Source organism: Phalacrocorax aristotelis, chromosome 1 (genome assembly GCF_949628215.1).
Source record: "Phalacrocorax aristotelis chromosome 1, bGulAri2.1, whole genome shotgun sequence".
Classification (NCBI taxonomy): Eukaryota; Metazoa; Chordata; class Aves; order Suliformes; family Phalacrocoracidae; genus Phalacrocorax; species Phalacrocorax aristotelis.
Window position 1 is genome coordinate 195,501,528 of NC_134276.1, and position 16,749 is coordinate 195,518,276.

Genomic DNA, 16,749 nt, shown 5'->3' on the forward strand with positions numbered 1-16,749 from the left:
AGCCTGGACTAGGAAGAATTAGAATCATCGGGTCCCTCCGGGTGGTTCTGCCAAAGTATGTCTGCTAAAAGACTCTTGTGAACTTCACTTGACTTTGGATCAGATCATTACCATACAATATATCTTTGGGGTCCGTGGAAGTTTATGGTTGATAGGAGAAAGAAAAACTTGCCAAAGTATACTAAAAGTAGTATGCACTATATTATATGTTGGGACAGTTTCTGTAGTAGAAGACAGTGCCATTGACACGGGATGTCACCCTGTCACCTGTCTGCAAGCTAGGGGCACCAACCCAGGCTTTGATATGTTGTGTGCATTTTAATTTTTCTATACTGAACTGCTCACATTTGTGAAGTGAGGCAATGAAAGTTTGCAGAACTAATATTGCACGTCAGTTCAAGACCTTCACCCATTCCTTCTTTATAAATGAAAAGCTCTGATATCTAGGTCCTTTTAGGTACCAAGGTATTTAACTTCAACCGGTCCTGAAGAGGGTTATCTATCATAGTCTATATTCCTCTAATGATTTCTCTAATTTTTTATTCTCCCCTCAACAATCATTTGTTTTAGATCAGGTTAAAATGGTGCTCTGTAGCTCTAGTTGCTGCTCACTTTCAGATACCAGTGAAGACTAAGTGATTTGAGTGCCCTGTGTCTCAAAATCAGGCCAGCATAAGACCTAGCTAAACAGTCCTGTAACAGCATTTAATTCATAAAACCTAATCTGCACAGATTTCTTTTTTATAAACAAGTGAGTGATTTATATACCAGTTACTTGTACGCATAAGTATTTTACGGTTTATAATGATCAATTAAAATATAGTTAAAAATTGATATATAAGTAATGTAGCATCCAGTGGCAGCCATATGCAAAGTTAATAGTTTAAAAAAGCTATAGTTTAATTTAATTACAAATCATCTGATGCCTGATTTCAAATCTGCTAAATTAAAGGTAAGACCTTCATTAACTTGAATGGTTTTTACATTAGGGCTATAGGCCCTCAAAATATACTTTGAAGGGAAGAGAATGAAAGGGTATATGAAAATGGAGACTGAACATTTATATTTTTGTACTGATTTTTCCTATAATTTTCCTGTATTTTTTCTGACTGTATTGTACATACCTAGAACATACTGTATTATGATCATTGGCCAAATCTCAGTTTTTAAATTGTTACCACCTTCTGATTACATCTGCCTCAGGACTTTATTTTGTTTGTAAGCTCTTCATTTTAACTTACCTAAATAATTATATTTTCACATTTACATTCTTTTGCATACACGCTAAGAAAATACATGCCAAGTTTCAACCTGCAGAACCTTTGTGTGTGTTAGATAATATAATTCATAATGGGAATGTTGATAATGGTTTAACTGTAGCTTCATGAATGCCAATGCTATAAGATAAAGAGCAGAACAAGGTAGAAACAGAGGCTGTTTAAAAAAAAAACCACCAAAACCAAACTAAACTAAAAAAAACCCCAAAGATTTCTCTATAGAAAGATTAAGTGGTGGCTATTTCATAGGGAGAGAAGAAAAATGCAGCAACTGTATGAGCATTTAAAGGCACAATAACAGACTCTGCAGGGATTTCTCTTCTTATTGCTGACTGAATTCCCCCAATCTTTAGATAAAAATAAAGAACAGAGGAAACATTTTCTCTAAAGTTCATCTTTTTTTATACTCATGTTGCAAAATCATAGCAATTTTTCCTTCAACTGTATTACACAATTCCTGGTTCTTTCTTTATAGTAATTCTTTTTTTAGGAGGTTGTTTTTTATTATAATAGCTAAACTGGAGACAAGGCCCTAATAAGTTAAAAAAGAAAAAGGACCACTCTTAACCTCTTTAGAATCAATCACTGAAAAATACTTAATTCCTTCATCTGAATTGTTTGTGTTCAATGATGGTGCTGAAACAGGATACATCAGTCTTGGTTAGAGGCTGTTGACTGCAGTTTCTTAATCAATAATCCCCCAAGTAGGGCTTAGGTGGAGTCACAAAATTTAGGTCACTTAACCTAGAAGTTAGGACTTTTAGAGCTGATGCACAATCTATTGCACAAATGGGACTTAAAGTCACCTGAAGACACAGCCTTGGAACCAGAACTCACAAACCAGGTTGCTAGAAAAAAATCTTTGGAGCTGCTACGGTCTGTACAGTAAAAAGTCTCCTAAGCTGAAGAGAACAAAGTTGACATTTCATTCAGAAATTAACTGTACTTTTCTTCCATAGCTCTAGAGGGATACAAGAAAAGAATGTGCTTTTGATCACAGTTACAGGAGATAGATATGTCTCATTCTACAGAAATGCGTAAACTGCACGTAAGTGCTCTGTAAAAGTAAAACCTGTAGACCAGTGCTGTTCTGTTGTGTTTTGAAAATGCCCAGTTCATTCCATAATTCATACTGTGTGCTTATTTACCTGATGAGTTACATTAATACCAGTGAGACTCATAGGCTTAATATACTCCATGTTTCAGAAAGAATGACATAGAAAATGCACAGAATAATTTGCATTCCATTTTTACTCTGCTGTTCAACCAAAAAAAGTGTATGTTGGTCTTAGAAAATCCATTCAGAATAACATTTTCTTTGGACTACTATGAAACTGTAAGATATTCATATATCACATACTAATCTTTATATGTATATAAAAAATGTTTATGTGTATGTGAAATATGTTTTAAAGGCAATTCCTATGTACTGCTTTTTTAAAATGCATATTGGTATGCTTATATTATTATGTATACATATTACAGACAAAATATTTGAAACTCTCTGTGTTGTGGATTGAAAAATAAATTTTTGAAAGGTTACTTGAAAAGAAACTTTGCCAAAACATTGGTTTTCAGATAAAACAGATTATTTCTTTCTCTCTTCGGAAATCCATCCTAGACATGAAAGACTGTCTTGTTAAAACATTGATCTAACCAATCCATTTTCACACAAAAAAAAACCCTTCAATTTGATGAGGTATTAGCTAACAAAACAGAACTAAAACTGCTTTTATGAAATTTTTTTTTTGCAGGTCTCATTGCATTAGGTGCAGTACTCATATGCATAAAATTAAGCATATATTGGTTTATAGGTTTGGAATTGATGTGCTTGTGGCATAGACATAAAAGGAATTTTCACACCATATATCACACATACCAAACACACAAAACCACACTATAACAAAACAATAATTGGTTAATAATTCAGGTATTTAAATGCTAAGAAAACTAACAATGCTTGTCAAATATTTTGAAAATGGAAATTCACTGTCATGCAGTTTGCTGACTATGCTGCAGTTTAAATGTTGATGTTGTTAAAGAAAGAGATTCAGTTTCAGATACTTCAACTTTCATTCATGTAAGTCAAGACCCACCACAGCTTCTTTAAGATGTGTTATAAAAATACAGCTCTTTTGAGGAAAAAAGCACAAGGTGCCATCCAGGCTAATTCAGGAGAAATTACATTTAATAACCAACTGAATGTGAAGATGCATTGACTTGGCGAATGGTAAGTAGTGAATAGAGTGAAAAAACCTTAAAGAACATCACAGGTGTAGTAACAAAGTGGAAAATCCCTAGCTGTCTTTTTTAAACTTCTTTGGAGGGATTAATTAACATGATTGATATCTATATTAATTTCTCTTTGCAAAATAATTTCTAATGCACACACACTCATTTGACATGGGAGTTGGAAGATGTGAAGATTGTAGATGGACATCTATTTCTTTGATTTTTAAGTATTAGTAAGGCAATAGTACATATATCTGCTAGGTTACTGCTTTCCAAATTCTCCATTGATTTCTCTCCTGTTATTTCAAAGTCACCTTTATTGAGCTAAGCGTCTGCTACATTCCCCTGTCAGAGACAGGATACTAGGCTGAATAGACTTTCAGCTTAATCCAGTCTAGCTGTCAGAAAGTCTTACAAACTGTAAGTTCCAGAAGTGAAAAGGATCAAAATTATTAGTGGAAGTTCAAAAATATAATACAATCATACAAAATAATTACTGTCAGGACTCCTTCACTTTACAAACATATAAAATGCACTTCCTTTGAGGGTGAGAAGGGGGAAAAATCCTTCCATTAGGAAATATAGTCACAAAGCTTTGAACAAATAAAGTCACACACTGCAGAGTACACACGCACACACGCATGCAGGCATGCACGTACATACACGCACGCGTGTGCACATACACACACACACACATGCTTAGAGTTTACACTGCATTCTTCTGATGCCATGATTATTTTATTTGTACACCCACCTTTACTGCACATTCTAAACAAACAATAGACAACAGTGTAAGGATTTTTTTCCTTAAAACTGCAACAAAACAAGTCTCAACATTTGCAAAACATTCCTTTATTATTAGAAATAAATTATTTTGTATAAAAATTAGCATGCGTTGACCATTGCATTTATTTCAGCATAACCCAGGACTTAATTCAGTCAGCCGTCACAGGAAACAAATTCATCTTCTTTTACGAGTTGAACAATGTAGGACAGGAAAGGAAATTGTCACAATCACAAAAAAATACTTACAAATATAACATCAGACATGATTTATTTCAACAGCATTTTTTTTTCACAAGCTAACTTTTTCTCCTTTTGTGATTTGCTTCCTTTTGTGAGTGAACAGTTCAGAAGATTGACCGTCTGTCTCTATGTCACAAAACTGGACTTTTCCTTCCCCTGTCTCTTTTTGCCTTTTGCCTCTTGCCTCTTGTTTAATCCTTGTCATTTAGGAGACTGAGTGTTGATTTAAATGTAGTCTACCGATATTTCCAAGACTGAATTCTGGTGGTGGTAAAGTCTTTGTTTGCAAGATCCCATCCTGCAGGTCTTCCAGTGAATTTCATCCCTGCTCAGTTTGCCTGATTGCTGTAACTGACATAAGTTGTCTTGGTAGAGGAGGCTGTAAATCAAAGAAACCAAAAACAAACAACAGAAAAACAAAGTTCAGGATTTTTGGAATCAAGAGAGGAGGAAAATAAAACATATTTAACATTTGAACTCAGACAGTGTCCAAGTATATTTCCAAGTAACATGGCTCAGGTTCATGGAATAAAGCAAGAAAGTTTAGGAATGTATTAAGCGGTGAGTAAGTTGGATCTCAAGTTCTGTGTTCTTGCTGATAACTTACTTTGTTTATGACTTGAGGAAGCAGAGGTCAATAGAGAGGAACAATGATGAGTGGTTTTAGCATACCCGTAACAGAATTTCAACGTATTATTTGTCTGGTATTCTTTTGGCTGATTTCTGTATAGACTTCTTTAAATTTAGAGCTTGAATTTTCCCCTCTCTTCTACTGGTTGAAGACAACTTTGCAGTTAGTGGTGGGTTATCTGTCTAGAAGGAGGCTTATCCTCCTTGAAAGGAGCAAAGCCTAACATGGAAAACATCTCTTCAAGTTAGCGAAACTGAGTAGACAGTGCCTACAGCACATATTCTCTGGAGAGCCTTCAGACACAAAGCATCTGCATATAAGTGAGCCAGCAGAAACACTTATGAGAGCCTAGGCTGTATTTTAGAGCTGCCATTCTATTATGGTCTCCTTATGTTGATGGACAGCTGATCATTTCTTCCTTTGGGCAAAGCTGATACCCCTTGCTCAGAATAAAGCAATATGTTGAGAAAGTTAAGCACCTTTACTATTGTAAAAGTGAACCTCATGTGGAAGTTTGTGTCAGCTTCTAGCCCTTATATCTCATCCTTTTGCTGTGAAATGTATGGCCCAAGACTCCACAGTTGTGTTAATGTAGTGGTGGGAAGAGGGAAGTGGTGATGTCTCACAGGCAGCTCCCTAATTTTAAACCAGTTTGGTACATGGCAAATCTAACCGCTGGGGGACTGAGTTTCTTTTTTGTCTCAATAATAAGGTCTATGCCACACTGCATAAAGAGGAATTTGGCTTCCCAAATATGTTTTATATTCTGTCTGCTACAGACATGTTCTGCTTATGATAGTAAAGACTGCAGCTGGCAGGATGAAAATTATTTGATGGCACAAAAGTTGTGTGGTCTATAGACTCAAAGATCTTAATTCTATTCCCATACCTTTCTTCCTTCCTTCAATTTCTTTCTTCTATATTGAATCTGGTGGGAACAGCTGAGATAGATAGGAAATTATTCTTCATGTTAACTCCTAAATCCAGCCTGACAATCCAATGATTTGAGAAAAACAGACTACAGACACCAAGAAATGGTAGTTGCTGTCTCCTGAACCAAAGATTAAACCAAACCAAAGGTCACTAAAATTGCTGCAAAATAATACTAGGTAATATAAATAACTAGGTTTGTTGCTTGCTTTTTCTTCATGTTTTCTTTGGGTTTCTGAGCAATTTGATTCTAGTATTGCATTTGTCATTTTGTAAGACACAACAGAACCAGACCATTTTAATTCACATAAATTCACTATAATTTTTGTTCCTGAAGAATGTATATATAAGAATGAATAGTCAAAAGGAAGTTGCAAAACTTAACATTTCTTACTTCCACTTTTACAGGTAGTTCCAGTACTTTGTGTCTGGGAGAGCTAATTTATGAAAGGATTTCTTTTGGCACACTAAGTAAGCCTTTCACATAATTGATCACAGTATTCCAGCACCGACATGAAATAGCTTTATTTGCATGTATTGGGACACTTGAAGCAAATATAGCCTCATTTACATCTTTCAGATGGTATGTACAGCTCCCATCTGAACTCTCCCATGCTCCCACAGCTGGATTTCTGAGAGGATTCTATTTTTCCTTTAGCCTGTAAAGTTCCTTTTGAAAATAATGCAGGACTGCCAAAATGGCACCAAGTTCCTTAGAGTATAAAAGGATTTTGTTCCCAGCTAAGAAATAACAAATAAATACACATCTGCAAACACTGCACACTTGGGAACAAAAGGACAGAGGAGCAGAGCTTATTTTCTTCCTCACCCTGGAAATAGGCTCAAATATGTGATCAGGTTAAGCTAGCTTACCACATTACCCTGTATCAGCTCAGCTCTGTGATAACTTTTCATGTGTATGTTCTTAGCCTACAGCGATATAACATAATCGGATTTATCACAGCTCAGTAAGCTGAATTATGTGAGGACATTTGCAAGAAGCTCAAAATAAAAAAAATACGGAGTTACTACACCTCAGCTGATTTAGAGTAACTTGTTAATTTGCTGTAACTTTGTTGTATATCTGAGACTTAAATAATTTTGACAGAATTAATCTACAACTGATCAAGAAACAAAAATTATCCTATGGAGTTCTGACTGTTGTTGCTTTAAAAAATGATAACACAGGAAGCTAATGTAGATAGTAGTTCAAAATGTATTATATCTAAGCTTATCTCCAAACAATGGGCTTTTACATTATAAATACTGCAAGTGTCTATAGTTCACTGTAATAAGGCAACCATGCCTGTTTGGGGATCTAAAAGCTTCAGCAGCTGGTGTCCTGGTCTTTAAGACTGTTAGCATTTCATAGTAATAACATGAACCACATTTGGCAAGCATATATGACCAGAAAAAGTAACAGACTTGGCTCAAAATATTCCTGGGAATGAACACTCTTTTCTAGCTCCAGTTACTACATTTCTGTTGGAATGAGACAAAAAGAAAAAGAATAAAATAAAAAAGGATCTAAAGCAATTTAGAACTATTATTGTGTTCTGACCTATGTGCATTTAAAGTACTTGCCATTGTTATGCCTTCTGTAATTGCACCTGCATATTTATTTTTCATCCCATTTCCCAGATACAATTTGTTTTCCACTGAATATGAACGTTTTTCCACAAAAAAAAAATAAACACCCAAACATTACTGTATTCGCGCAGGGGACAACATGGAATAAAGTCTGGTACATGGAATAGGACAAACCAGACAGAGCAGAGTTGTCTCTGGATGGGAAGCAAAAGGAATTACCTGACTGTCTCATCTTATTTATCACCTAGTTATGAGCATTGTTATTACTCCAGTATTTGTGCTTGGGAAATGGTGGGAAACCCTTACTACCCACTTCCAGTGTACCAGGAATAGCCTGATTTTTTGCAATCAGCTTCATATATTATCACTGAAAAAAAAAAGTTCTACTTCACATGGAGTCAGTGCAAGAAGAAATTTTGCAATGTTGAGCGGTTTTTACTATCAACCTAGAGAAAAGGACTTTTGTAGCACTGTGCACTGGTAATTCAGAGGAACCTCCAAAAGTTTTGACAATAACTGTTTTGGCAGAAAAGAGGAAGCTGATAAAACCCAAATGGCACAGAACAATTTTGGGGAAGAGGGAAATCCATCTTGAAGCCAAGAGCCCAATTATATAAAAACAGTTCTCTGGAGTGTAAGTAACTTGACTCTGAATTTTTGCCTATGAAACATTATGATGCCTGGATCAAAGCCTAGTCAGGATATACTCCCAGTGATCTCAGAACTAGATAGATGTGCTAAGGTTAAAATCATGTTTAGAGCACAGTAAGTAAGCATTACCCTGCAAACATCACGCTACTGGAGAAGCACACTTGCTTCCAATAGCAGCTGTTTCCATGAATTATTCATAATCATAGTTTAAGGAATACCAGACACAGCATTCCTTAATTAGGTACAGTAAATAAACATCAGATACCCAAGACTTCCTTATTAACACTCTTTCTCACCATATTGTGGAATCCCTCTTTTGACGTTTCCTCAGAAGTTTATCATTTTGCAAACTCAACAAAATCTAGCTCTCTTTCCCTTCTGAGTTTTCTTTTGGTGATTTCTGAAGATTTGATAAATTATTGAGTTCTTCATATTTCCATGTTATTATTTGATGTGCAAGGAATTTAACTGCCTTTTTCCTTTTGTCCTTTGTTATATGTCATAATCTGAAGCTATATAAACCCATAGCTCAGTCTACCAGATTTACACATTTTGAAGGATCATGAATTTTTCAAGTGAACTGGTTTGCACTCAGTATCCTCTATGTGTTAGCAACTATAGTATGGTAAACTTCTGACTATTTTTACATAGTCTTCAATCTGTCAAACTCTGATTGAATTCAGTGGGGGGGTTGCATTTTTCTGAAATAAGCACAATATTTTTCTGCAAACTTGGTACTGACTTGTCTGATTGTGCTCATGCAAAATAGTCCTTTTCAATCTCCTGTCAACATCATAAAAAAGTAATAAAAATTCAGAAAAAAAACCCCTCATTTGTAGTAAAATTACCGAAAAATTTGTCTTTAACTGTAACAGCTGCTGTCCATCCCATGAGTCCTTCAACCCATCAGTAGAAACTTGTTCTTTACTACTAAGCTCTGGGGGTTAAGTTACTGGCTCTACTCATATTTGATTATTATTATTGTGAAGTCAGTTTATAAGACTGTATGTCATGTGGTGGAATGGAAGCTATAACCTCTGTTGTCTTCTATACCAAAGCAATTCAGAAATGTGTCAAGGTTGAAGAACTTTTCTGACATGGGAAGGAATTTTTTTCCCATTACTAACCCATGACATATCAGAACATGTAATGATTAAGCTGTATAGGAATTATCACAATTTTGTACTAAGATGAGTAAGACCACAACAAAAACCTGGATGGGAAGCATTATTCTGGGAACAGTTAGGACTCATCAGTTGTGATAAATGAAAAAGTCAACAAATATTAAGTTAGGGTGGAAAGGTAAAAAGCACTATTTTTACTTCCATATCTAACTGCAAAATGAAAACAATGTTAACTGCTTGCTTTTTTTTTTTTTCAGCAGCCTTGGAATTTTGAATATACAGTGATAACCATAAATACACCTCATGAACTGTCAGGACATATCACAACTGGCACAGCAATGCATGACACATGAAATTAACACTAGCTAAACCAGGTAATTTTTAAAATAGGTGGCTTTCCAAAATATGCTTTTGCCTTTTTTGTTTTTAACTAACATCCTGTGAAAAATAATTTGTTTGAAACAACTCAACAACTCTAGGCATTCCTACATTCAGCAGTACATGAATTCTGACACATCTCTGGATTCATGCAGAACAAGCAACAAAAAGAATGAAGTTTATTATTAAAAGAGAGTGCATTCTTGTGAACGTACGTCTATTAGGAAGTGCTGCCACTCTTGACCATGGGAAAGTCTACAGATGACTTACTGTTGGTTTCAAGACTTTCACACAGTTCAGTTTTGACCTCGCCATTTGGTCTGTCATTTCCTTTTTGGGTCAGTTTGCTTTGCATTGTGGCAGCTGTCACTACAGCCTTGAAGCTCCGCTTCCGTTTTTGAACATTCTGCTCTGGATGAAAAATGATAATATAAACCTTGGGCATGTAGAGCATGCCTAGAGACACAGAAGCACTTAAACTCATGGAGACAGTAAGTGTTGTTGTCTGGATGTACATCTGGGGAAGGAAAGAAACAACAACATAAAAATCATTGTTACATTGATTTAATATAAGAAGGAAAATAAAGTAAATAACTTAAAAACACTAGGTGGAAAGGGAACCAATAAGACTCTTCCTTTTCTATACATACATCAGAAGCACCCCTGACTTTGGTTGCCTTCAAGTATAGTCAAGTATGGCTGGTTTGTGTTGTTGTTTTTAACCTTAAGAGTAGGTGGTGGAAATAACATAATATTTATTAAACTTAATTCTCATAAAAGTAATCAAGATGCTGCAACAACAGCATTTGCAGAAAATAAACAAATCCGTCTGTACAGGAAAAGAGGAGTGACAATAGGGTTAGCCTTGTACTATCTACTTTAATACACAGAAGCCTCTACAACAATATTCCATACGGTGATTCAGTAGTGTGTGTAGCATGGTTCAACCAGCAGCAGGCATAATGCAGAATCTAATTAAATCTTTGATGTACTCTTTGAGTTTCAAGCTTGAAAAAAAATTATTTTCTCTGAGGTGAAGTTTGAATATTCTTGAGTTTGTTGGGGGGTGTTGTTTTTAACGTTTCCACCTTACTGTTGAATTCTAGTCACAATGCTCTGTTTGCACACAATAAAAATATTAACACATTACAGTCCTAACTAAGAAATCAGAAAATCGGGGAACCAGGAAATCAGATCACAAAGAAGACCTCAGTCCCCTATAGATAAAAAGGAAAAATCTGAGATTTCCGAGTGAGTTTGTCTATTGTTTGTTACCCTTTATAAAAAGAAAGCAACTCTGGTCTTCCATAGTCCCATAAAAGGAAACGACAATGATCACTCCATAAGAACAGCAGAGAAAAGTTTCTATTTGGAGAAGTATTCAGATAGTATATTAGAATTACTAATTGTAGTTCTGGTCAACATCTTTTTTTTCTGAGGAAATTATATTATATTAGACATTTGATAAAACAACTATTTTTTTTTACAGTTCTGTGTGGTTTGCTAAATTGACTAGGAAACCTCTCAGTAATCATGTTGTTATACTGAAAAAGATACTGAAGTAAAACCTGTTTATTGCCTTGACAGAGGATTCACTGATGTTGTTGTCAGGCATGATTTTAAGCACTAGTCAATACATTAACAAGGAGATAAGGTAGTAAGTCTGTCTGCAATGTCAGCTTCAGATCATCTGTTTTTATTAAGTGCCCTTGGGTAACTTGGTCTTTGGCAGAAAAGTAGAGATATAATAAACTGGTGTGCAGTCACTATTATAGCTGAACATTTTTTAATGTCTTTCAGCTTACAAAGTTTTTCCACTAGATACTTTCTCCTTAGAGATCACAAATAAACTGTGTTCTCACTTAAAGCAACGTTAGCTGAGAAATGTGACAAATGTATTTTGGAAGCACAGAATGTCGCTCACAACCACCTTGCAAAGTATTGGTATAATTGTATAGAAGACACACAAATATTACCATAAAATGAGGGATAGCCCAATCTAGTCTTTAAGACTACAATGCTCCAAAATTTGTAAGAAGCTGAACCTGCTTTCAGGGGCAGCACCAAACTGTAAAGACATTCAGGATTGTACTCCTGTTGTGCTGAGGAAAGTTATAGGAGCAACACCTTCTTTCATTTCAGTAATACATCAAGACAATACATCAGGAAATATAAAAAATACAGTCTTTTCTCACACCACTGAAATAATTCCATTCCTTTCATTCTCCAAAATGCAGTGGTGTGCCTGAATGCAGAGCTTGGCCTACATTTTGCATGAACACTTCTAATGAAAGCCTCACATTTTCAGACTTATGTGGAAGGACCTCTGTGCAGATGCACGTCCACACGCAAACAGCAGCAATGACATATCCATTTCTCTCTGAACCAAATTGGGTGATCTCAAATTAAACTGGTACAGCTGTGGCTTTTAGGGTTATGCATTGAATTAAGTTATGTCCAAAACCAAAAGTATTTTGATTCATAAAGATGTGTATATTTCCTAATGGGATTTACAAAACTGAAATCAATGCAAGGGATACTTTAACAAACTCTAGCACATATGAAAAATCCATTAAACATAAAAGATCCTTTTTTGAAGCCTTACCATTTTTTAAAATCCAATTCATGGCAGTTAAGTGGATAGCTGAGCCTCACTCGTGGAATCTGTAACAATGCCTAGCATTTAAATATATATTTTGAAAGTCCATATCAAGTACCCAAGGTTCATTTTTCTCTCATGGTTCAGTATGAGTTAGGTGATAAAAAAGGATAAAGAACCTCTGGATGTTGTAGGTGAAAATACATACATTCATGTACTAGTACTAGTTATATTAGCAACAAACACATGCATTTTGGTAGATGTCAATGACCTTTTCTGTGATAAGAAGTCCCACAGTGCCAAGCTCTTACAAATGCTAAAGAGAAAACATGTCTGCCTGAAGGTTTACATTCAAGTAAGCTTCATAAGTGAATCAACTAAATCTAATCATGCATTCACTGAAATAATAAAAGCCCGTGGATTTCAGTGCACTCAGTGCAGGTATTTTTCATGAGCTATATCATTACAACTAATATACTTTCTGTGGATTTAATTGAAATGACCAGCACAACAGCTTATTTAAAAAAAACCCAAAACACAGATAGTTTCACGCTTAGATTACAGTTCATATGCAGTGGGATTTATTTCTAATGATTGCTGTGGTTTTGAACAAGCATTATAATTATTGAAACATTAAAACTAGAATGAGTTGGGAATTTTCTGACAGAACAGTTTTTCAAATAGTGAATATAGTCTTTAGAAAACTTTGGCCTCAGGGACCCTGTTTTGCATGGATCACCCTTACTACTTACTCTTTAATGAAGCTAAGGATAAAGAAGGGCTTCAAGAAACTTGCTGGACCTTGAGAGGAAGGCTTTGAGCATATGTGAACATGAACACATTTTGTTTGGTGTGGTGCGTACATCAGTCTGACTCCATACGCTAATGCAATTATATACTCAGCTGCAGACTTCTCAGTGGCAGTTTTTTCCTTTTCCTATTACAATCATAGAATCATAGAACGGTTTAGGTTGGAAGGGACCTTTAGAAGTCATCTAGTCCAACTCCCCTGCAGTGAGGAGGGACATCATCAACTAGAACAGGTTGCTCAGAGCCCCATCCAAGCTGACCTTGAATATCTCCAGGTATGAGGTATCTACTATTGGCCAGTCATGACTGGTGTTCCCCAGGGCTCAGCGTTGGGGCCAGTCCTGTTCAATAGCTTCACTGATGATCTGAGTGAGGGGATTGAGTGCACCCTCAGTAAGTTTGCAGAGGGCACCAAGCTGGGTGAAAGTGTCGATCTGCTGGAGGGAAGGCCTTACAGAAGGACCTGGACAGGCTGGATTGATGGGCCGAAGCCAACAGTGTGAGATTCAACAAGGTCAACCACCGGGTCCTGCACTTGGGTCACAACAACCCCATGCAACGCTACAGGCTTGGGGAGGAGTGGCTGGAGAGCTGCCTGGAGGAAAAGAACCTGGGGGTGTTGGCTGACAGCCAGCTGAAAATGAGCCAGCAGTGTGCTCAGGTGACCAAGAAGGCCAATGGCGTACTGGCTTGTATCAGGAATAGTGTGGCCAGCAGAACCAGGGAGGTGATCGTGCCCCTGTAGTCGGCACTGGTAAAGCCACACCTCAAGTACTGTGTTCAGGTTTGGGACCCTCACTACAGGAAGGACATCGAGGTGCTGGAACGTGTCCAGAGAAGGGCAACAAAGCTGGTGAAGGGTCTGGAGAGCAAGTCATATGAGGAATAGCTGAGTGAGCTGGGGTTGTTCAGCCTGGAGGAGAGGAGGCTGAGGGGAGACCTTCTCACTCTCTGCAACTACCTGAAAGGAGGTTGTAGCAAGGCAGGGGTCGGTCTCTTCTTCCTAGTAACAAGCGATAGGACGAGAGGAAATGGCCTTAAGCTGTGACAGGGGAAGTTTAGGTTGGCTATTAGGAAAAACATCTTCACTGTTGTCAGGCATTGGAACAGGCTGCCCAGGGAGGTGGTGGAGTCTCCATCCCTGGAAGTATTTAAAAGAAGGGTAGATGTGGTGCTTGAGGATATGGTTTAGTGGTGGACTTGGCAGTGATAGGTTAGCGGTTGGACTTGATGATCTTAAGGGTCTGTTCCAACCTTAACAATTCTATGATTCTATGATTCTACTACCTCTCTGGGCAACCTGTACCAGTGTTTTATCACTCTGATTGTGAAAAATTTGTTCCTTATAGCTAATCTGAATCTACCCTCTTTTAGTTTAAAACCATTACCCTTTGTTCTATCACACCAGTCTCTACTTATTTTTAAATGGTCATTTGCAGGCTGAAAGTCTGTTTATAGGACAGGAACATCCCCTACATCTAATCTTTCCCATCTGTGGAATCCCTCTTCTTGCAGCCTGATGAAGCACAAGTCTAGCTACCAGGATGCCACATACTTGGTTTGACTTTTGTTTCACCCTTACCTTGTTTTATCCCTGACAAGAGGACAATGATGTTTTGTGGCTGTGCATTCTGGGTACTTTTATTATTCTGGGAATATAACTATCTGCAACTTTTACAGAATTAGCTGCTCTAAAAATCAAGGAGCAACAAAAGTAGTTCAGTTTAATAAGATATGAGGCCTGAATAATTTTTCACGTTTCTCACAGTGATAGCTTACTCTAAGTTACAGAAGAATAAAGATCCCTTTCTCACAGCAATTCATGGTTACACAGTAATGAATTTCAGCAGTCGTCATGATAAAATCCCTTCTGAACTACAAACTTCTTGTCCAATAAAGCCTTTCACAGATGTAACAAAGACTGCTATATCTATTCTCCTTGTTCTTGACAGTCAGAAGATATAAGGCAGAAAACTAAAATGATGGTAGCACAAGAAAAAAAATACTATTGCAAAAACCTGAGGCCTAAATACCTTCCTGTCTCTATCCTCCCTGCCCCCCCTGCCAACCCCACACTACAACTGAGACCAGACTTCTTACGTACTTTTTTCCAATTCCATAACTGAGAAAGGATTCCTTACAACAGACTGTCTCATATAAATGATCTAGACCCTGTGTACCCACTCAGACACATGGTCTGTCAATCTCACTAATGACCTGGACCCTTTCCTCATCAGAAGGGTACTACAAGATTGGTAATACAGCTTCTGACTGCCTCAGCAGATAAAATAGATAATGGCTGTGTGGATATTTAGGGATTTTCTATCTTCTGCCATTGATTCTAGGACTATGTATCTTCTTTCTACTGTGACATAGGAAATATTGGGGCACCCAGAGGATATTTTAGGAAAACACAGATACCCTGATAGCTTCTTCCATTTGTAAGTACTTGAAACTGAATTGCCTTCTTGGTAACCTGAAAAATTTCCATGCATCAAAGCAGGCGTGTGCACAAATTGTCCCAGTGCAGGTAGCTGAATGGCTACCTCTCAGCTAGACTTCACTGGAAATAAAATATCCCTCAGCTGCCCAGTAGTGTCCTGTCAGTTTGGTGCTTGCAGAGGCAATGTCATGCACACAGCAATCCTTGAGTTCAACACAAAGCAACCACTTCTATTAGAGAAAAAAGATCGTGGTAATGTCACAACGTTTGTCCAGATTGCATCCTTGGTTTGAGTCCTCCTCTACTTTCACACGTAAGAATATATTCCTGCTGTCTTCAGAATTGCTGGTTTTCTCATGTTATTTATTTTTCTTTTCTACTCAGTTTTAGTAGGTCAAATAGAGGATACCTCCCACCCAGCCTGTTCCCTAATCTGGTTTTAATAGTATATCCTGGTTAGGCAGGAGATATGGCTATTGTGATTTCTTGAGTGAATTGAATCTAAGTTTTCCACTTTGGTGCAAGTTCTATAACTGGTAGGAGTTGTAACACAGAACATGAACAAGTCCAGCAGTTAGTGAAGGGCTAAACCATAGAGGGATGGCACAGTACATCTCAAGTTGTCGGGGTGCCTAGTGTAGATCCAACTCAGCTACTTGCACTCCAAGGAGAAGTAGATGTTGAAAAGATGCAGCTAGTCTAATGTCTCTTATTGGTTAATTCTATACAATTTGCCCTTTAGGAGTCCCTTTCTCCGCAGGCTAAAGAAACAGCCCTAGTACCAAATGCTGGAGGCTGAACCACCCTGCTGAGAAAGATATACCCAGATAGACACTCTTGAATGTGTCCCACACTGCCAGTAACAGAGCAGAAGATTGAATTATGATTTAATTCTTCCCTTATCCTTGTTACCAAATACTTTATGTCTCTTATGTGAATCTTCTGAGCTCCTTCAGCAGGTTTCATTTTTTAAGGCCAGAACTGCAGCAAGCTTCATTTCCCACAAGGGCTTTTTGCTCTCATTCCCTCCCACCACTCTTGCCTTCACTTCCAGCTGT

At 37.1% G+C, this 16,749-nt stretch overlaps 1 protein-coding gene across 3 annotated transcripts in view; it reads right to left on the reverse strand.

Annotated features, from left to right (window-relative positions):
* Positions 1-3,917: 3,917 nt before the first annotated feature.
* The window catches only part of GRM8 (glutamate metabotropic receptor 8), a 354,856-nt gene continuing 342,024 nt past the window's right edge, over positions 3,918-16,749 (reverse strand). For 2 of the 3 annotated variants that reach the window (XM_075081215.1, XM_075081216.1), the window contains exons 10-11: positions 10,110-10,356; positions 3,918-4,914 (exon numbers count right to left, since the gene is read on the reverse strand). In XM_075081215.1, the coding sequence (XP_074937316.1) occupies positions 4,865-4,914; positions 10,110-10,356 (297 nt within the window). In that variant the 3' untranslated portion in view covers positions 3,918-4,864. Of the gene's footprint in view, positions 4,915-10,054; positions 10,357-16,749 lie in introns of all 3 variants that reach the window. The other variant, XM_075081217.1, reaches the window with a different exon arrangement.